Below are 16442 nucleotides of genomic sequence, written 5' to 3' on the forward strand. Positions count from 1 at the left end.
TGGTAGTTTTCAGAATGGTAGCTTTCAGAAAGTAACAATTCCGTGCATAATAGCGTGCGCTAATAACGCAGAAATGTATTGCCTGGTTTAAAATATTGCTTAAAAATATGTCATTTTGGCATCAACATAAATAATGACAATAACATTGCTTCTTAACTCAGACAAGTGTCTTTTTTGTGAATCGATCGTTAATTCTCCAAATATAAGAAGTGATAATATTTTTAACGCATGCTATAAATAACACTAGTTTTTGCACCCTTTAGTGAATCGGCCCCAATATGTCTAGCTCAGTGGCACTGCAGACTAATTATGTTGTGTTATAATTTAAATATAATCTTGTAGTCAGCAATTCTTGAGTATATTAAATAACTGTGTAACTATATGGACAAAGCTGGAAGGGCCGGATTTCTGAATAGGGTACCCTGAGGCCGCCCCCTTTCGCCGCCTGCCCACCTCGACCGACCGACCCCCCAGTGTGGCTGGGCAGCATGCCTCCTCTAAATTTCTGCCACCCTAGGCCTGGGGCTTTGTGGCCTCGCCACAAATCCAGGCCTGAAAGCTGGACAACACTTGTGTAGATGTGTGAATGGGGCAAGGAATAAAAAAAAAATTAGCCATGTCTCGATCGGGCAGGTTTGATTTTCCATCAGTTCTGGGACTGCATCGGATTGTTGATGCAGTCCGCAGTCTGACGGAACCTGTGTACACTGGTTTAATTGTATTTAGCCTGATATCACCCACCTTAGGTGGGTATAGCAGGAAATGATTGGCTTGTTTGGCATCCTCGCCAAACAAGCGGATCTTACAGTGTATGGCGGATCTTAAAGTGTATGGCCATCTTACAGTGTATGGCTACCTTAAAGCATTATAAACCATTAAACATTGTTTTTTTTGTGCACATTGTTGCTTTAGTAGGGTGGACCTGGCCATACAGTATATAATGCCTATGTAAAAAAATAAAAAGGATATTTATAAATTCAGTGCAGTGTGTGAAGTGAGATTTTCCACACAATGTAAAGATTTTACCTAAAATTCCAGCACCTGGCATAATTGCACCCAATGGATCAAAATGAATGCAGTTTAGCATGTGATAAATATTTTGTGTGTGTATCCTTAATCTGCTAACAGTGCTTTCCATTGCTGTCAACAGAATGTGATTTGGACTGAATCACAAGTATCAGTGATCAGTATTAGTACCTAGTGTGCTGTAGCTCTCAATGAAATATTACTACAGGTATGGGATCAGTTATCCGGAAATCTGTTGTCTAGAAAGCTCTGAATTATGGGAAGGTCATCTCCCCTAGACTCTACTTTAAGCAAATGATCCTAATTTTTTAAAATAGTTTCCTTTTTCTCTGTAATAATAACAGCACCTTGTAATTGATGGTAACTAGGCTGCATGAATTTGTATTGGTGGCAAAACAGTCCTACTGGGTTAACTTATTGTTAAAATAATTTTTTAGTAGAGTTAAGGTATAGAGATCCAAATTATGGGAAGTCTGCTTATGTTGAAAGCATTCTGGATAGCAGGTCCCTAATCAGTATATATAAATTCCATTCATAATTACTAGAAGAACAACAAAATATTAGTAACGGTCCTTTTTAAGAGCAAATTCCCATTTTTTTAAGAAGCATGAACCCATTTCTTTGTCTTGGTGGTTCCTTTTCTAAAGTAGGATAAGGAAAGGTCATTCAGATCTTCATCTTTCTTCTTATGTAATAGGGGTGAGGCAACTTTCAGCCATCTGATGTGCATGAAGGCAGGAAAATGAGGCCACTTCCTGTGTGTCCACTTAGCTTGTGATAAACGAAGATAAGAATTTGACTCCGTTTTCTGAAACAATAATGCTGTCTGTGAACTCAGCGCAGATATCTTTCATCAATTTAGTTCACAAAAGTATTTACTCAGAAAGGAACCACTCTTTTATTTAATGAAGAAGTATATCCTGTTTATTTGTGGGGATTTTTTGGTCCCTGTAAAGAGAAAATATACCCCGTTTGTCTAGAAATTTATATAGGGCTAATGTATGAATGCTATGTACAAACATAGGAGCAGAACTGCAAAATAGAGAAATTGGATACCCACCTTTGGGTAATGGGTGGAGCTTTCCGTCAGACAGGACAATTAACCCAGAAATGAAACAAATTAAAAATAGAAAAATGTAAGGCTTCCCAAAAACAAGGGAGAATTATAATATCCTATTCTCCCTTATAAAGAAATTCCTCAAGTCTGTGTTATTAAAGATAGTAGACTAATAACTGACTGAAGTTAGATATTTGCCAGACGATGGACATGAGGTGGACATGAGGTGCAATGCAAATGGCACTTTGCTCAGGAGGAGGAAACAGTGGAAATGAATGCCTCTTTTGGACAAGAGCAGTAGGAATCATCTGTTTATCTATATTGGTCATACTGTATATATGGGATTGTGCATTGGCCCTTAGTACAATTTTATTCCTTTTATAATTATTTTTGTGCAGTTATAATTATTTTTGTGCAGTTATAATGAGAAATTTTGCTTTCTATTATAAAATACTGCTTTTCTTGGGGTATAATATTATTAAACTATTAGGATACATATGATAAACTTTGGTAAGAGCTATATAAAAACTAAGTGAAACAGTAAAGAAGGCACAGGTTTCTCATAGCCCAGGCAGCCTTAAGCTTTATTACATTTTTTGCCACTTCCCTCTTTTGACTTAACATGAAGACTTTGGGTTTTGCTCCTGAGTAACCTCATGTGGTTCATGAGAATAATATTTTGAAATCTAAGTCTGTCTCATGAGGTAACTTGAAAGTGTTTTCTAAACACCTGACTGTCTTAATTTATATTAGTTCCTGTTGCTGTCATGTGTAACAGTGGCACTGTGGTTAGCATTATTGCCTTCCATCACTGGGGTCCTGGGGTTTGATACCAGGAGTGTGTGTATTCTCCCTTTGCTTGTGAAGATTATCCTTTGGGAAAAATGCAGGGAAGCTAGTTATCTCACGATAAAACTATCCCTACTGTGTGTGAATGTGATAGGGACCTTAGATTATGAGCTCCACTAGGGCAGGGACTTAAGGTGCAGGATGTGAAATAAAGAGCTGTGAAATCTGTCACCCCCTCTTTAAAGAAAAATAATATTGTTAAGACTAGGGGAAAAATGCAACTTTATAGGGCTAACAAAATATCACAAATGTTATAAAAGAAGAAGAAATGTAATGAAATAAAAAGTCTGTTGATGCAACAACTGCATACTATATTGACATATCTTACACAGAAGGCAATATCCTTAATTGGCCATAAAACTATGTGCAGTCGCCAGATCCAAAATGGGTGAAGTATGCCATTTTTTTTTACTTTGCCCCCTACCCTGCGCATAGGAGAATTGCTGCAGATCTCTGCACTACAATCAGCACTTTGTCTGAAGTGCATCCAGACCCTGGTCAGAAGTGAACTTTGAATGAGCACTAAGGTGCACACTAATGGTCTTGCAATTCTTTCTGGGGTTTATGTTATAGACCTCTCATATCTTTTACATATGATAACATAAGAATTAAAAAAAATAAACAAAAACAATAGAATTATGATTCTGCCTTGTTTTCTCAGGTATTTGATACAAAAAAGTAAGTAGCTTTAACAAATGATGAACCATATTGTCCCAATGATTCATATAACATAGAAATATACGATTATGCATAACACAAGCAATCTGAATTCTGTCAATTTATGTTTTGCTACTTAAAGGAAAACTATACCCTTAAACAATGTAGTTCTCTATAAAAATATATTGCATAAAACAACTCATATGTAAAACCCCCTTTATCTAAAAAACATTTTCATAAAAATATACCAGTATGCACCATTGGATAATCCTAAATGCAAAATTTCCATTTTAGGAATAAAGCGCCGACCCCTGGGATCATATGATTCATGGTGCATACAAACAAACCAAGGTCACATAAGCCAATTAATAGACAGAGTTCTGTCTTTTACTCCCACACTTCTTCCTGTTATATTTACAGTAACATTATTTCCTGACAGGTGACCTCTGAGAGAGCACACCGACCAACATAAAATGGTGGCTGCATATAAAAAATGTTAGGACAGTTTTGGTAAGATTCTTTAACAGGCCACTATTGATTAAGTATTCATTCTGAGGGTATAGTTTACATTTTAGTTGGTCTGTCAGATGACATTTGAATGGGGGGGAATAGTAATTCATGGTAATAGGTTTTATTTACTACAGTGGGACAGCAGAGACACAAATTGAGAACAATACTCTTCTTATATCAGTGCAGATATAGTAATATATGTCTTCAATAATACCTCTACCAAATGCACAATGGTTGTTGGATGGACAATATTAATAGAATTTGCAGCAATATACAATGGGTGGGTCTAAATTGCTTATAACTATATCTTTAAAGCAGTAATGTACACCTATGTTCAATATGAGTATGGCTGGAAATAAAATAGCTTTATAAATATTCTTTTTGTTAAAACATTTCACATTTTCTGATTTTTTTCAATATAAAGTACTAAATGATAATTTTTTACTTTTCTATTACCTCTATTACCTTCTATTACCTCTGCTGCTGTCTATATCTCAGGTTTACAGATGGAGAATGGAGAAGTTTATTAACCAGTGGAGTCAAATATGTGACATTGAGTGAACACTAGAAGCAGGGCCGGATTTGTTGGCCGGGCGCCCCGAGGCCGCCCCCTCTCTGTCATGGCCCCCTGCGCATGCGCGAACGGCGAACGCCCCCTGCGCATGCGCGAACGGCGAACCTCCCCCCGCGCATGTGCGAACTCGCGATTGCGCATGCTCGGCCCTTTTCAATCGCATACGGAGCAGTGGGGGAGAGTTCCCCATTGCTCCGTATGCGCAATAAACTTTAATATTTTGGTGCGGCGGGGCGGCATGCCGCCCCCCAAATTTTGCCGCCCTAGGCCCGGGCCTTTGTGGCCTTTCCACAAATCCGGGCCTGACTAGAAGTACTAGAAGTATGCCCAAAAGCATATATATTATTTAACTAAAACTATAGACACATTGTATATCTAACACAAACACTATATTTTGAACTCAGAATGAGCATAGTTGCTAGTTATGTTTCCATTTGATTTTTTATTTCATTGAATGAAAAGGACATTTTACATTTAGTGATGAGCAAGTATATTTTATCCCAAACCTCTTTCGGGGAAAATCATAACAAGCTGTGCCATATTGTCTTGTGTTACACAACTGACTGGAACATGCTGAATTTTGTTGACGGGTGGATGTTATTTTCAGTCATATTCAAAGCATCTGTTGGTGGAAAAAGAACGCTCAGACAGGAAGAGTATTAAGCTTAGCTGGGTTTGTTTTCTTAATAGCAACCACATAAATAAGTCTAACAAGACTAACGGAGGGAAGCTGATAGGGAAGAAATGTCCCATTATGTAATAGAATATTAGGCGACCCTTATGTCTTGTTATTAACCAAAATATTCCATCTGTAAAAAGCTGATCCATGCACAAATTGCCTTTCATATTTCCCATGAAAGTTCATTTACAAACTGGGTGCAATATGTAAAGTGCAGTTTTTGAATGCAAATTGGCATGTTATTACCTATTGCAGTATCGCTGGATGCATGAAATAAAACAATTATGTGTGTTTGTGTTCAAAAATTGGGTAGAAGTTGCAGAGAACATCTTTACAATGGGGATTGTGTCACTTATAGTGTGGCATTGAAACTGCATTGGCATGTCATTTATTGGTGTATTCTCCCATGCTTCTAGGAGCTGCCCACTGTGTGAACCCTAAAATAACCACCACGGTAGTTTCAGGGTTCTGCAGCGTCCATAGCTACAACTTTGCAAAAGTGCAAGGAGTGTGTTTGGGCCCCCAGTATATTTAACGAATGGCTTCAATACATGCAATATTTGTGTCTATATTAGCACAGCTTCACACATTTGTACATACCAATACATTCAGCTGTTTTGAAAAATGTTTAACAATGGTTAATTGTTTCCTGATCATTAAGAACAATAATGGGATAGTATTGAGACTGCTGAGAATCCTGCCCAATGGAAGTCCGCCCCATAATGCCAAAAATAAAATGGAAAAAACAGTGTGTAAGAGCATGTATTATTAGTGGCAGTCTCCCCAAGATGTAGATGTCTGCCCTGATGCAAAATGTTCTGCCTGAAGACAATTACAGGGTATGTATAAATGCAAGTCATAAGTAGATGAAGCCTGCAGTTGGTTGTCCTGTGCATGGCAGCAGCCAACGGGCCTGCCCATTTGCTATCTGTATAAAGATTGGCTAGATATTTATGAGACAGGTTAATGTGGATGTTCTGCATAGCTACAAATATGATCCGTTTGTTGAAAATGTTATCGATGGAAGATCTTCTTGTTTGGTGAACTTGGCAAGTGAGTGGATCTTTACATGGATGGCTGGCTTAAGAATGTGAGGAATAATGCACATCAGTGATCAATCTAAAAGCAAAAAAGTGAACACTTTTTTTGTATCACTCTGTTGCATATATTCTAGAAGCCTGAGGCGGCTTCTCGGATGCCGCCCCCCCCCCTCGGCCCCCCCAGCGCTTACCTTTAGAGTGCAAGAGGGGGTCCAGGGGTGGGCGTATCACTAGTGTAGAGAGTGCAATTTCACTTTCTGCACCAGCAGAGTCAAATTTCTGTTTTATAAAAACAGAAATTCGAGTCTGAAAGTTACCAGGAGATGCTTATTGCCACCCCTGCTAACTTTGGGGATGCTGACTCAACAGCGTATCTTTATATGAGATACAACAGTGCAGCATGGGCATCAAATGTGAGGAGCCTTATGGTATAATCAGTAGAAACACTGGTCTTTATTGTAAGGAAGGTTATAGCAGTTGTAGCTGCTGTGCGGCGCAATACACAGAGAAGGGAGAAAGTATTGAGTGTGCTCAGGTAGTTGCACCTTGGGTGCAAATAGTAGTTGGCTTGGCACTGTCCAGACAATAATTCTAAATACAATGTACACTACATTGCAATTACTAGACAGCAATGTGAGCTATGTATTTTGCCAAAAAGTGGAATACATTGCATTTAAATTGTGATTTATATTTGCAATCAGTTGTACATGCAAGCTCCATGACAACAAAATATAAAATCAGCACAAAGAGGAACACTATCTGCAGTAATGTATGCACAGCTGGTAACTGGGCTTGTTGATCCAGAGCTGATACAGTAAGGTAAATGATAGTATATGTTTGGTCTCAGGAGCCTTTATCACTAGACTGAAACAGTCCTTCATCATTTAAGAATGATCCTACATAATTAAATATTCAGACTGAGAAAATAAATATCTATTTATTCCACTGAGGCAAAGATAAGCAGAAAACACATGGATACAGCAGCATCTCAGACAGCATCTTCTATAATAAGGTGGGGATCAGAAAGGATAACTGTAGAGGCTCACTGTTGCACCGATGATATTGTACGAAACCTGGGTAATGACTGTATTTTATTCTGAAAAGAATCAGAAAACATAAATATTTTTAAAAGCTGACTTTTTTCAAGTCGTTATTATTTTTCATGAAGATATCTCAAACATTTTGGAATGGGAGAAGCAGAACAAATAACTTGAGACCTGAGTATTCAAGGTTATGATATCTGCTAAGTAAATCTAAAAGAAAAGTATTTCCAACAGGCCATCTTAAATTATTATGTGCTATAAAATATTTTTCATGAAATATATGTAATTACTAACAGGCTAGGAACTAGGAATAGGCAGAAGAGGCACCTGCCTAGGGCACAACAGGTACCCCTTCTGCCTATCCCTGGTCTGTGGCACCCTTGTCATTGCCCCCGCCACTTGTCATTGCATGGCGGGGGCAATGGGGAGGAAGGGTGCAGGGGTGGGGTGGACGAATGGGTTGCCTAGGGCGCCAGGTCAGCTTGGCTTAAAGCTGAGTAATTAGACCAAATTTCCCAACCCATTACTCTGTCCAAGAAAGCCTACCTTTGGATTCCATCACAGACTAATTCAGTGCATTATATTGGTGTCCAGTGATAGAATAACAACTGTTTGCAGTCCAGTGCTTCAGCAGAAAGAGGAGGGCAGCCTCTGCAGTTTAAGTGAACATGGAGGCCTAGACTAGATAAACTTTAAAGATTTTAGGGCTATAGCAAATATGTAGAGGAGGGAAAAACTAAAGGGAGGGAATAGGTGTAGGGGGATTTAAAAGGTAGCACACAGAGAGGGATCATAACTAATCTGTGATTTTTCTCCGACCCTCCCTCCCAAGTCTAGGATTACCAAGTCAGTATAAGCATCAAAAACTGAGATACGCTTTCTGGCCTCGGGGATAAACCAGGCAAAGCCAATTTTAACAGAGGGGCAACCACTGAGGCAGGTCTGGACTGGCAATCTGTGGATTCTGGCAAATGCCAGAGGGGCTGCTGTATGATTCCATAGACACTATTCCATAGTCACTATTTAATGGGCATATTTGGACCTCTTTGTATCTGAAATACCAGGGCCTATTTTGAATCTCAGTCCACACCTGCAGGGGCTCACTGGCACTGGTTTTGTTTCCAGGTTTTGCTTCCTACAGGAGAAGCCCATACTTCTCTACTATGAAAACTGGTGGTGGGCCTGCCCATTTTTGGTGAATTTATAGTAACATTTTAATAAACATGACCTCTCTTTTTCCAGAAACTAATTATGTTGTCTCAGTGGTTATTATGATTACTATCTTATGGTAGAAGCTGAAGTTGTGGGTTTTTGCTTTGAGTGACAGGAGGTAGGTTGCACGCTACAGACCTTATGGTGCAATTCACTGGTGGTATCTCTAAGGTTTTCCAGCCTCACTAAGTGCATCTGCACTTTGTTCATCAGAAGAGGCAAGATGGATACATTGGGACTACTGTCAGGGCCGCTATGTGAAAGTTCAAGGATCATATATGGCCACAATGTCAGCCCACGCAACATCACTTCTACTTTAGTGTGTCTGCACTTGCAGTTGCCAGGTTATATATTCCAAGAGATGGTGCATCCCAGGCTTTGGTGAATCAGAGTAAAGAGCTATTCAATGAACCACTCATATACAACTTTAATCCTCATAAAAGATGTGTTTTAAGAAAAACTCATTACTAGTTTCTGCTCCTAAGTTCCTTATACCTGAAGATCTTTGTTCCTGAGTTCTTGTCTAATACCTGCCTTGATCCTGAGCTTTTAAGTGTGCCCTGTCCTGGTCCCTGTTTGTTGGTTTCCCTGGTTTTGATAGATGGTTGCTTTGGATTCTGCCCTGCCTGCCCACATCTATAGCCTGGACTTGTGTTACCTTGCCAACTGGTTTACTATTCTACCTAGCTAGTTCTTTTGGGATTACAAATGATTGCCACCTTCTGATTGTCTGAAATCCAGGTGTGGGGCCCGGGCGGGGTTGTGATGTCACGGGGTGAGGCAGGTGATGTTGGGGATGGGCAGGTGACATGCGTGGGGTTTTGACATGACAACCGGAGATTTCCCAATCGGCACATCAATTTTAAAGAGTCCTGCCCGGTTTCCCTAATTTGGAAAACTGGACATGGTGATTGGACACCAACAGACCTCCCGTAAGCTGGTCTGTCTGGGTTAAAACCAGGTAGGTGGCAACCCTAGGATTACATAAGTGCCTGCATAATTATTTTGCTTTTGGATAGTTACATTTACTTGGAAATCACCTCAACTACTTTCCCTTATAATATAATCAAGAATTGTCTTTACTTTGGTAGCATCTGCTGGCACTCTCTGTCGGGGATTGCTTAGGAACACTTCCTTTTGACATTATTTTTTCGCAATTTATTATGCCACAAAAACGTGACAATTCAGAATGCAAAAATACACCAGATAATGGCACTCAATGGCAAATGACCCTTTTACAATTGTAAGATCTTTCTTTGCTTAGTGGTTTTAGAGGTTTTCGGGGGGTGGTTTATGGTGGTTTTTGTTCAAGAAAAAGTCATGGCTTTGCTGTTTTCTCTGCAATTTTTTTTTGTTTATATTTTTCAATTTGGATTTTGGATTTTTTGATAAATGACCGCATCATAGAAATGTGTATACATAAAACCCTGTGCTATTTCAAGATCTTTATCTCTGTGTTGGAATTAGGAGGAAATATAAACTTAGTGGGCAACTTTATATAGGTACTTGCTTTTGACAATAAATAATATGACTTTTTGTCACATAAACACGGAAGTTGAAAATGTAACCCTTCCGAACCTAATTAGCATACGCTAATGAAGATTTAACCCTTCTGTTGTCTAATTTGCATATGCTAAATAGGATTCGGATTCTGTTCGGTGTTCGGTATTCGGCCGAATCCAAAAAAGTGGATTCAGTGCATTCCTCAATAGAACAATATAAAGGCAACTTATTGTAACTAATGGTATTAAAATGGCTCGGTGTAAACTATTTGTGCTGTTCCAATCTTTTTTCCTGTTTGATGCTTTTAACTTTACTATCTCGTCTTACTCCATTTATTGTCTTATTTCTATTCTGTATTTTACACTCTAACCATGCAGTGGAAAAGCAGTCAGAAACCAAGAATCGGAAGTGAAACTCCTAAAGTTAGAATAAAGAGTCTGTGCAGTTTTTTTTGGAGTCACAAAACTCACAACTGAAGGACAAGATGAGTGAAAGGTACAGGTATTCCGGCACTACCCGTGGTCCTCGTTGTGAGTTAATTGTCATGTAAGTAATAAGTGTCACTATTTCCTAAAGGGTACTGGCTAGAAAAAAAGAAAGATCATATTTTACAGGAACAGCAATCCAAGCAATGCTTTAGGTACTTTAGGTATCTAGTAACATGAGTTAAATTGGCAATACATGGGCCAATAAAAGCTGTGGACTCCCTTCAGCACAAGTTGCAGCATACTGACCCACTAACTGACCACAGATATAAAAATCTCACTGGGCGAGGACTGCATTTTTATGTTGATGTGGGTCTTTTTCTTATAGATCTCCACAGGCCCCACTGTATTATCCAATTATTGGCCTAATTATTATTATAATTACTATTACAGTATCTAGTAGAATTAAGTCTAAAACAACTGGACTTTTCTGAGTTTTTTCTTGAAAACGTTTCACCACTCATCCGAGTGGCTACTTCAGTTCAAATGACTGGTAGGGAATTCCCCGGTATTTAAACTCTTGATGGTAGTAGAGTCACAGACATCCAATCACAATGGTTCCATTGAACTTGTTCAGTTAGGTGTTAGCTGAAACTGACAGGTGTAAGAAGGTATGATCCAATCACAATGGTACCAAGATTCTCATTGATGAAGGTGTTAATCCTTCAAAGTACATATTTTGGACCGAGAGGACAGATGGTTTGAAAGAGCTGTGAAAGAGGCCATTTATGCCAACCTGGAAAAACCATCCCTGAACAGAGACACCGCTTGTCGCCAACATACAATGGCGCGTTGACATCCTTACCCCGGCAGTTTCACAACAGTTCACACTTCCAGTCATGCACTTTGAAGGATTAACACCTTCATCAATGAGAATCTTGGTACCATTGTGATTGGATCATACCTTCTTACACCTGTCAGTTTCAGCTAACACCTAACTGAACAAGTTCAATGGAACCATTGTGATTGGATGTCTGTGACTCTACTACCATCAAGAGTTTAAATACCGGGGAATTCCCTACCAGTCATTTGAACTGAAGAAGCCACTCGGATGAGTGGTGAAATGTTTTCAAGAAAAAACTCAGAAAAGTCCAGTTGTTTTAGACTTAATTCTACTAGATACTGTATATCATGACCTGGATGAATGAGAATCTTCATAGACATATAATTACTATTATAATAATTATTATAATTTTTAGCCCAATCTGGCTATGTACACACTTGACCAAATTGGACATACCTGATCGACATCATGAATCTGGGCAGATCTTACCATGAATGGCCAGCTTTAAATTTACCCCAGTTTAGTTACCCATAGCAGCCAATCAAAAGTTTTAGTAACCTGATCTAAGCTGATTAAAGTTTCCTACGAATGATTGCTAAGGATTTCTGGATAAGGGGGTATTTTTCTCATCTTTTCTAACCCCCATCCCACACTTATAAAATAGAAGAAGGTTCATATATCATGCTTATGCATTGGACTCAACAGTCAAGTCACTAATGTATAATATATCCTAAAGTCTAACTATAACAAATTGTTAAAGTCTGCGCTGTGAAGTAATACAGCTATCTCTAGTCCCTGCCATACAAAAATTGTTCAGTATTTAGAAACATTATCTGTTGGCAAGGATTATTACAAAACAGTTACATGTTAGCCGTAACCTTTCAGTCACTTTACAGGCCCAGGCACTTTATTGTTGCCCTGTACAAATTTCTGTTTTTTAAGCCAAAAGTATTTGCTCTTTTCTTGTAGAAAATCTTCTCCTCCTCACCTTGGTACATGCCTTTTTTTGTGGACCATTTTTAATTTTTAATTTTTCTGCATAAATATGACCTAAAATGTAGCCTGCAAAGCATAAAATGTGATAACCAAGTTAATTAAAGTTTGTGTTGTTTGTTTGTTTATTTATTTATTGAGGAAAATTATCCAAAATTACATATTTGTGTGTAGCAAAACATACTATTATATGATATTATGATATTATGCTATTATATAGATATTAGTAACTGGTGTGCCTCCCTTGTTGCTGGTGTTGCAGCAATGACTACACCCAAATGTTTCCAGTAATCCAGTAACTGTTGATCAGTCCTGCAAAGTCCTGCATTTGTGGGCAGAGGGTTATTTTATTTATTATTTTTGTTTATATAGTGGCAACACAATCACATGGCACTTTTAGGGTGATGTCCCACAGGGCACTTCATCGCCCGGTGGGAAATCTCCTCTCCCATGGTCAACAAAGCACCCAAAATACCAGCTCCTTCACTTTCCTGTCAATCGCCACATGTAAAAAGCACTACATGAGGCAATCCTGGGTAATCAATCAAAAATGTCTCCTGCATTTTTGGGTGATTACCAGGGATTACCCTCTGCATGTAATGTATTTTACATGCAGCAATTAAAAGTAAAGCATCCCATGTGGAGCTGATCATCAAAGGACCTGATAAGGTAAGGTACTTGCAGCACTAGCTATAGTTCTCTTTGGGAAGTGACCAGATATTTGATCTCTGTTACCCAGGGGCAACTAATCTCCCCGTGTGCCGCAGCCCTAAATGTGATACACTAAACAAAATAATTAAAAACATGACAGGGTAAAAAATTTAGAGGAAAACTGATCCCATCAGCTGTCGCAGGAATACTCTGTTCAGCTGCTGATACATCACTTATAGCTGCTTATTGGCAGGCCAAAAATGCAGGTCGAGGATCAGCCCCTATGAGGCATCAATGTTCTACTTTTCCTGTGCCCAGACCCATCCGCCAAGTATGCCTGCAAAGTAGGGAAGCAAGGGATAGGTAGGGTATGAAGGAAGGGAAGGATTTATAGGTAGGGTTTGAAGGAAGGGAGGGATTTATAGGAAGGGTTAACACTCTTACAAATTTACCGGCAGATATATTGCTGGTAAATTTGTATTACCAGCACCGGCCCTAGCAGGTGTTTTGCAGGCTAGGCCAGTCTAGGTAGTAACCCTACAAGGGGCTGTGATTTTTCGCAGACCAAAAATCAGCCCCATGTGGCATCAGCCTAAGGCTGAACAGAGTCGAGTGGGGATCGGGTTGAATATACGGAAGCAAGCATTTTAGGGCCGATTCCCTCTCGGCTCCACTTTATGATGTGGAGGTGAAAGCTGTACTTGTCAGTGCAGTTTTACTGAGGTGTGTAAGGGAGTAAATCTGCTTATCTCAGCCTGCAAAAATACACAGGCTGATAGCCAATGCTACCTGTGCCCTCAGCCTAAGGGGCACAAAAAACAATTCACTTATTTCCTGCCTTTGACCTGGCAACCCTCATTCTTCATAATTTACTGAATAATTTAGGGTAGGCAAACCATTTTGTGCTGACATAAAAAATGTAGAACTGTGCAAATGTTCAAGCTGTAACTTTTTAAGTAACTAACCCTGATAATTGCATATTTTAAAACTGATCTATGGATTTTTAAAAGAAAAGATTGTGTATAATGTTTTGTTCTGCCTCTTTCCAGGAAAGAACATATGAATCTAGATTCTTTATATTTGTTGTTATTATTTTATATTTTAAGTACATATCTTTCTATTCAAACCCTGAGTATAATAAAGGAGCCTAGCAGCTAGGTAACAGTTTTAATAAAAACCTTGAGTTCTGCAAAAAAATAAAAGAGTTAGGAAAACACATATCATTCACTCGATATCAAGCTAAAAGTACTGGGCATTTAAGTTGAAGAGATTTTGTTGTTTATATACACAGTGAAGACATTTTCACCAAAGAATTATGCCCTACCACTTATATTTTTAGAATAGTACAGTTAGAACCAAAACAACCCAGTGTTTTTATTGAAGACTAGAAATAGATATTGGTTAAGACTCTTCTGAAAATAAAAATGTTTTTGCTAACCCAGTTACTGTTTACAATGCTCCATACTAGGCTCCAAAAACGGCTGTTGTGTCATATTGCATGAAGAACTGTCTGATTTGAATGACCCCCATGCCCAGCACCTGCCATTTATTTTCCACTTTGTTATATATTTAATTACTAGACCCATGACATTGTGAATGAGACAACAGTTAACATATTACAGTGGTGCCAGTTGCACAAAAAAATTAGTCCCCATTGTTGTATTTATAGGGAGTGGCATTTTTGGTATTCTTTTTTCACAAAATGTCTCATAGTCAGCTCTATTATTTATTGATGGGTTTGTTCTGTAATATTTTTCTGAAAACATTTTTTAAAAAAAGGTTATAATAAAAAAGCAGGTGCAAATCAGATGAAACACAAATTACCTTCATCACACAAACAGTTGGTAAATAGGCATGCACCAACAAAAGACCCATAAACCTATTGCCAGCCAAAATAAGCAGACCCTTGCCTGGCTGATGTGTGATCTGCTGGCATGCAGGCACTTTTGGGGTTGGGTGGGTTTGTGTTATTACAGTTCCAAAGATGTGAAAATGCAGCATTTATTGCAAATATTTTAAAAATTATAAGGTTCAAGCCGCCCTTTCCCATCCTAACTTAACAAAATTATAATGTAGCCATTATTGTTCCAGGCAGTGGATTAACTAGAATTTCTAGTTCAAATAGCATCTACACTGCTAACTCACAAACACACTGCAATTTTCTAGCACTAATATGTGTGTAATTTTATTTTTTTCAGAGAAGCGCAATTATCTCTCCAGGTTCAAGACTAAAGCAGCATTTCTCATTTCAAGTCCTTTTGTTACTAGTGCTTACCTGCACACAATTTTGTGCATATTTTTGTGATTTGCACTTATGATTGCATTTGTAAATAGCCTTACTGAGTTTCACAGCAAAATTAATTTAGGGTCCCCAATACCTTAAAGTCAGTAACTTACTGGACCCTTAACACTCCTGGGTCCCCATACTATTCCTATTGTACAGCTCCTGTTTCAATAATATTAAAGACTACAATCCTTACATACCCCCCAAAGCATTACATTGAGCTGCTATAGAAGGGCAAGCCAACAGCTTGTAAGCCACTGGCCTCTGGAAATAAACAAGGCAGGTTTAGCAATAGAGCAAACATGTTGGTACATTTATTCTTTTGCATTCTTATCAGAATGATCTCATTTTCCCATGAAGTATAGTGAGATCAAACACCCAAGTTTACAACTTCTTGCTACATCTGTATTTCACAAGATCTTGAGAAAGGCCTGTTGTCTGGGCTGAAAGAAGAACAAAATAAACACACAAAACCTTTTTCATTAAAGTAGCCACTGACCTTAAATGAACCTTTAGGGTCAAGACACACGGACCTACTTAGTAGCAGCTACTTGTCGTGGCTACTAAATGTCAGAAAATACCCTGCCATAGACAATAAAGTTAGGTTCACTAGTGGCTCTAGGAGGTCCAGTCTAATGCAGGATCCAAATTGACTGCATAAGGTCAGTAGTTTGGCCATTCATATCAGAAAGGTGATCCGCTATAGGCATGGTGCAGTTTTTTTCATCAAACATAAAAAATTGTATCTGAACTTATCTGATTCAATTTGCTAGTAAGCAAGCAAGCAAGCAAGGTTGACAGACAAGGCCTTGATATATGAGGAAGTTTTGTTATTTTACAGGGAGCAAGGCTATTATTGACATAAACTCATTCAGTTGGGCTAATGTAGAAAAGGTGCATAAACACTATCTGAACTTCTAAAAATAAATATATTTTTTACACAGACATATATAATTCCACAGATTGAAAGAAAACCCTGATAATCTGCCTCTGACTCGTAATTGCCATTTCTCTGGATGCAAAAGGACTTCAGTCCCATATACAGTATATATAACCACTCATGTACCCTCTTCTGTTTGTAGTTGTCAGAGACCT

General features: G+C 38.6%; 1 protein-coding gene across 2 annotated transcripts in view; it reads left to right on the top strand.

Moving 5' to 3' along the window:
- Positions 1–10573: 10573 nt before the first annotated feature.
- Positions 10574–16442, top strand: part of ksr1 (kinase suppressor of ras 1) — a 102233-nt gene continuing 96364 nt past the window's right edge. For both annotated transcript variants that reach the window (XM_031895788.1, XM_031895789.1), the window contains exon 1: positions 10574–10696. In XM_031895788.1, coding sequence (XP_031751648.1) covers positions 10635–10696 — 62 coding nt within the window. In that variant the 5' untranslated portion in view covers positions 10574–10634. The remainder of the gene's footprint in view (positions 10697–16442) is intronic.

This window comes from Xenopus tropicalis, chromosome 2 (assembly GCF_000004195.4).
Source record: "Xenopus tropicalis strain Nigerian chromosome 2, UCB_Xtro_10.0, whole genome shotgun sequence".
NCBI classification, from domain to species: domain Eukaryota; kingdom Metazoa; phylum Chordata; class Amphibia; order Anura; family Pipidae; genus Xenopus; species Xenopus tropicalis.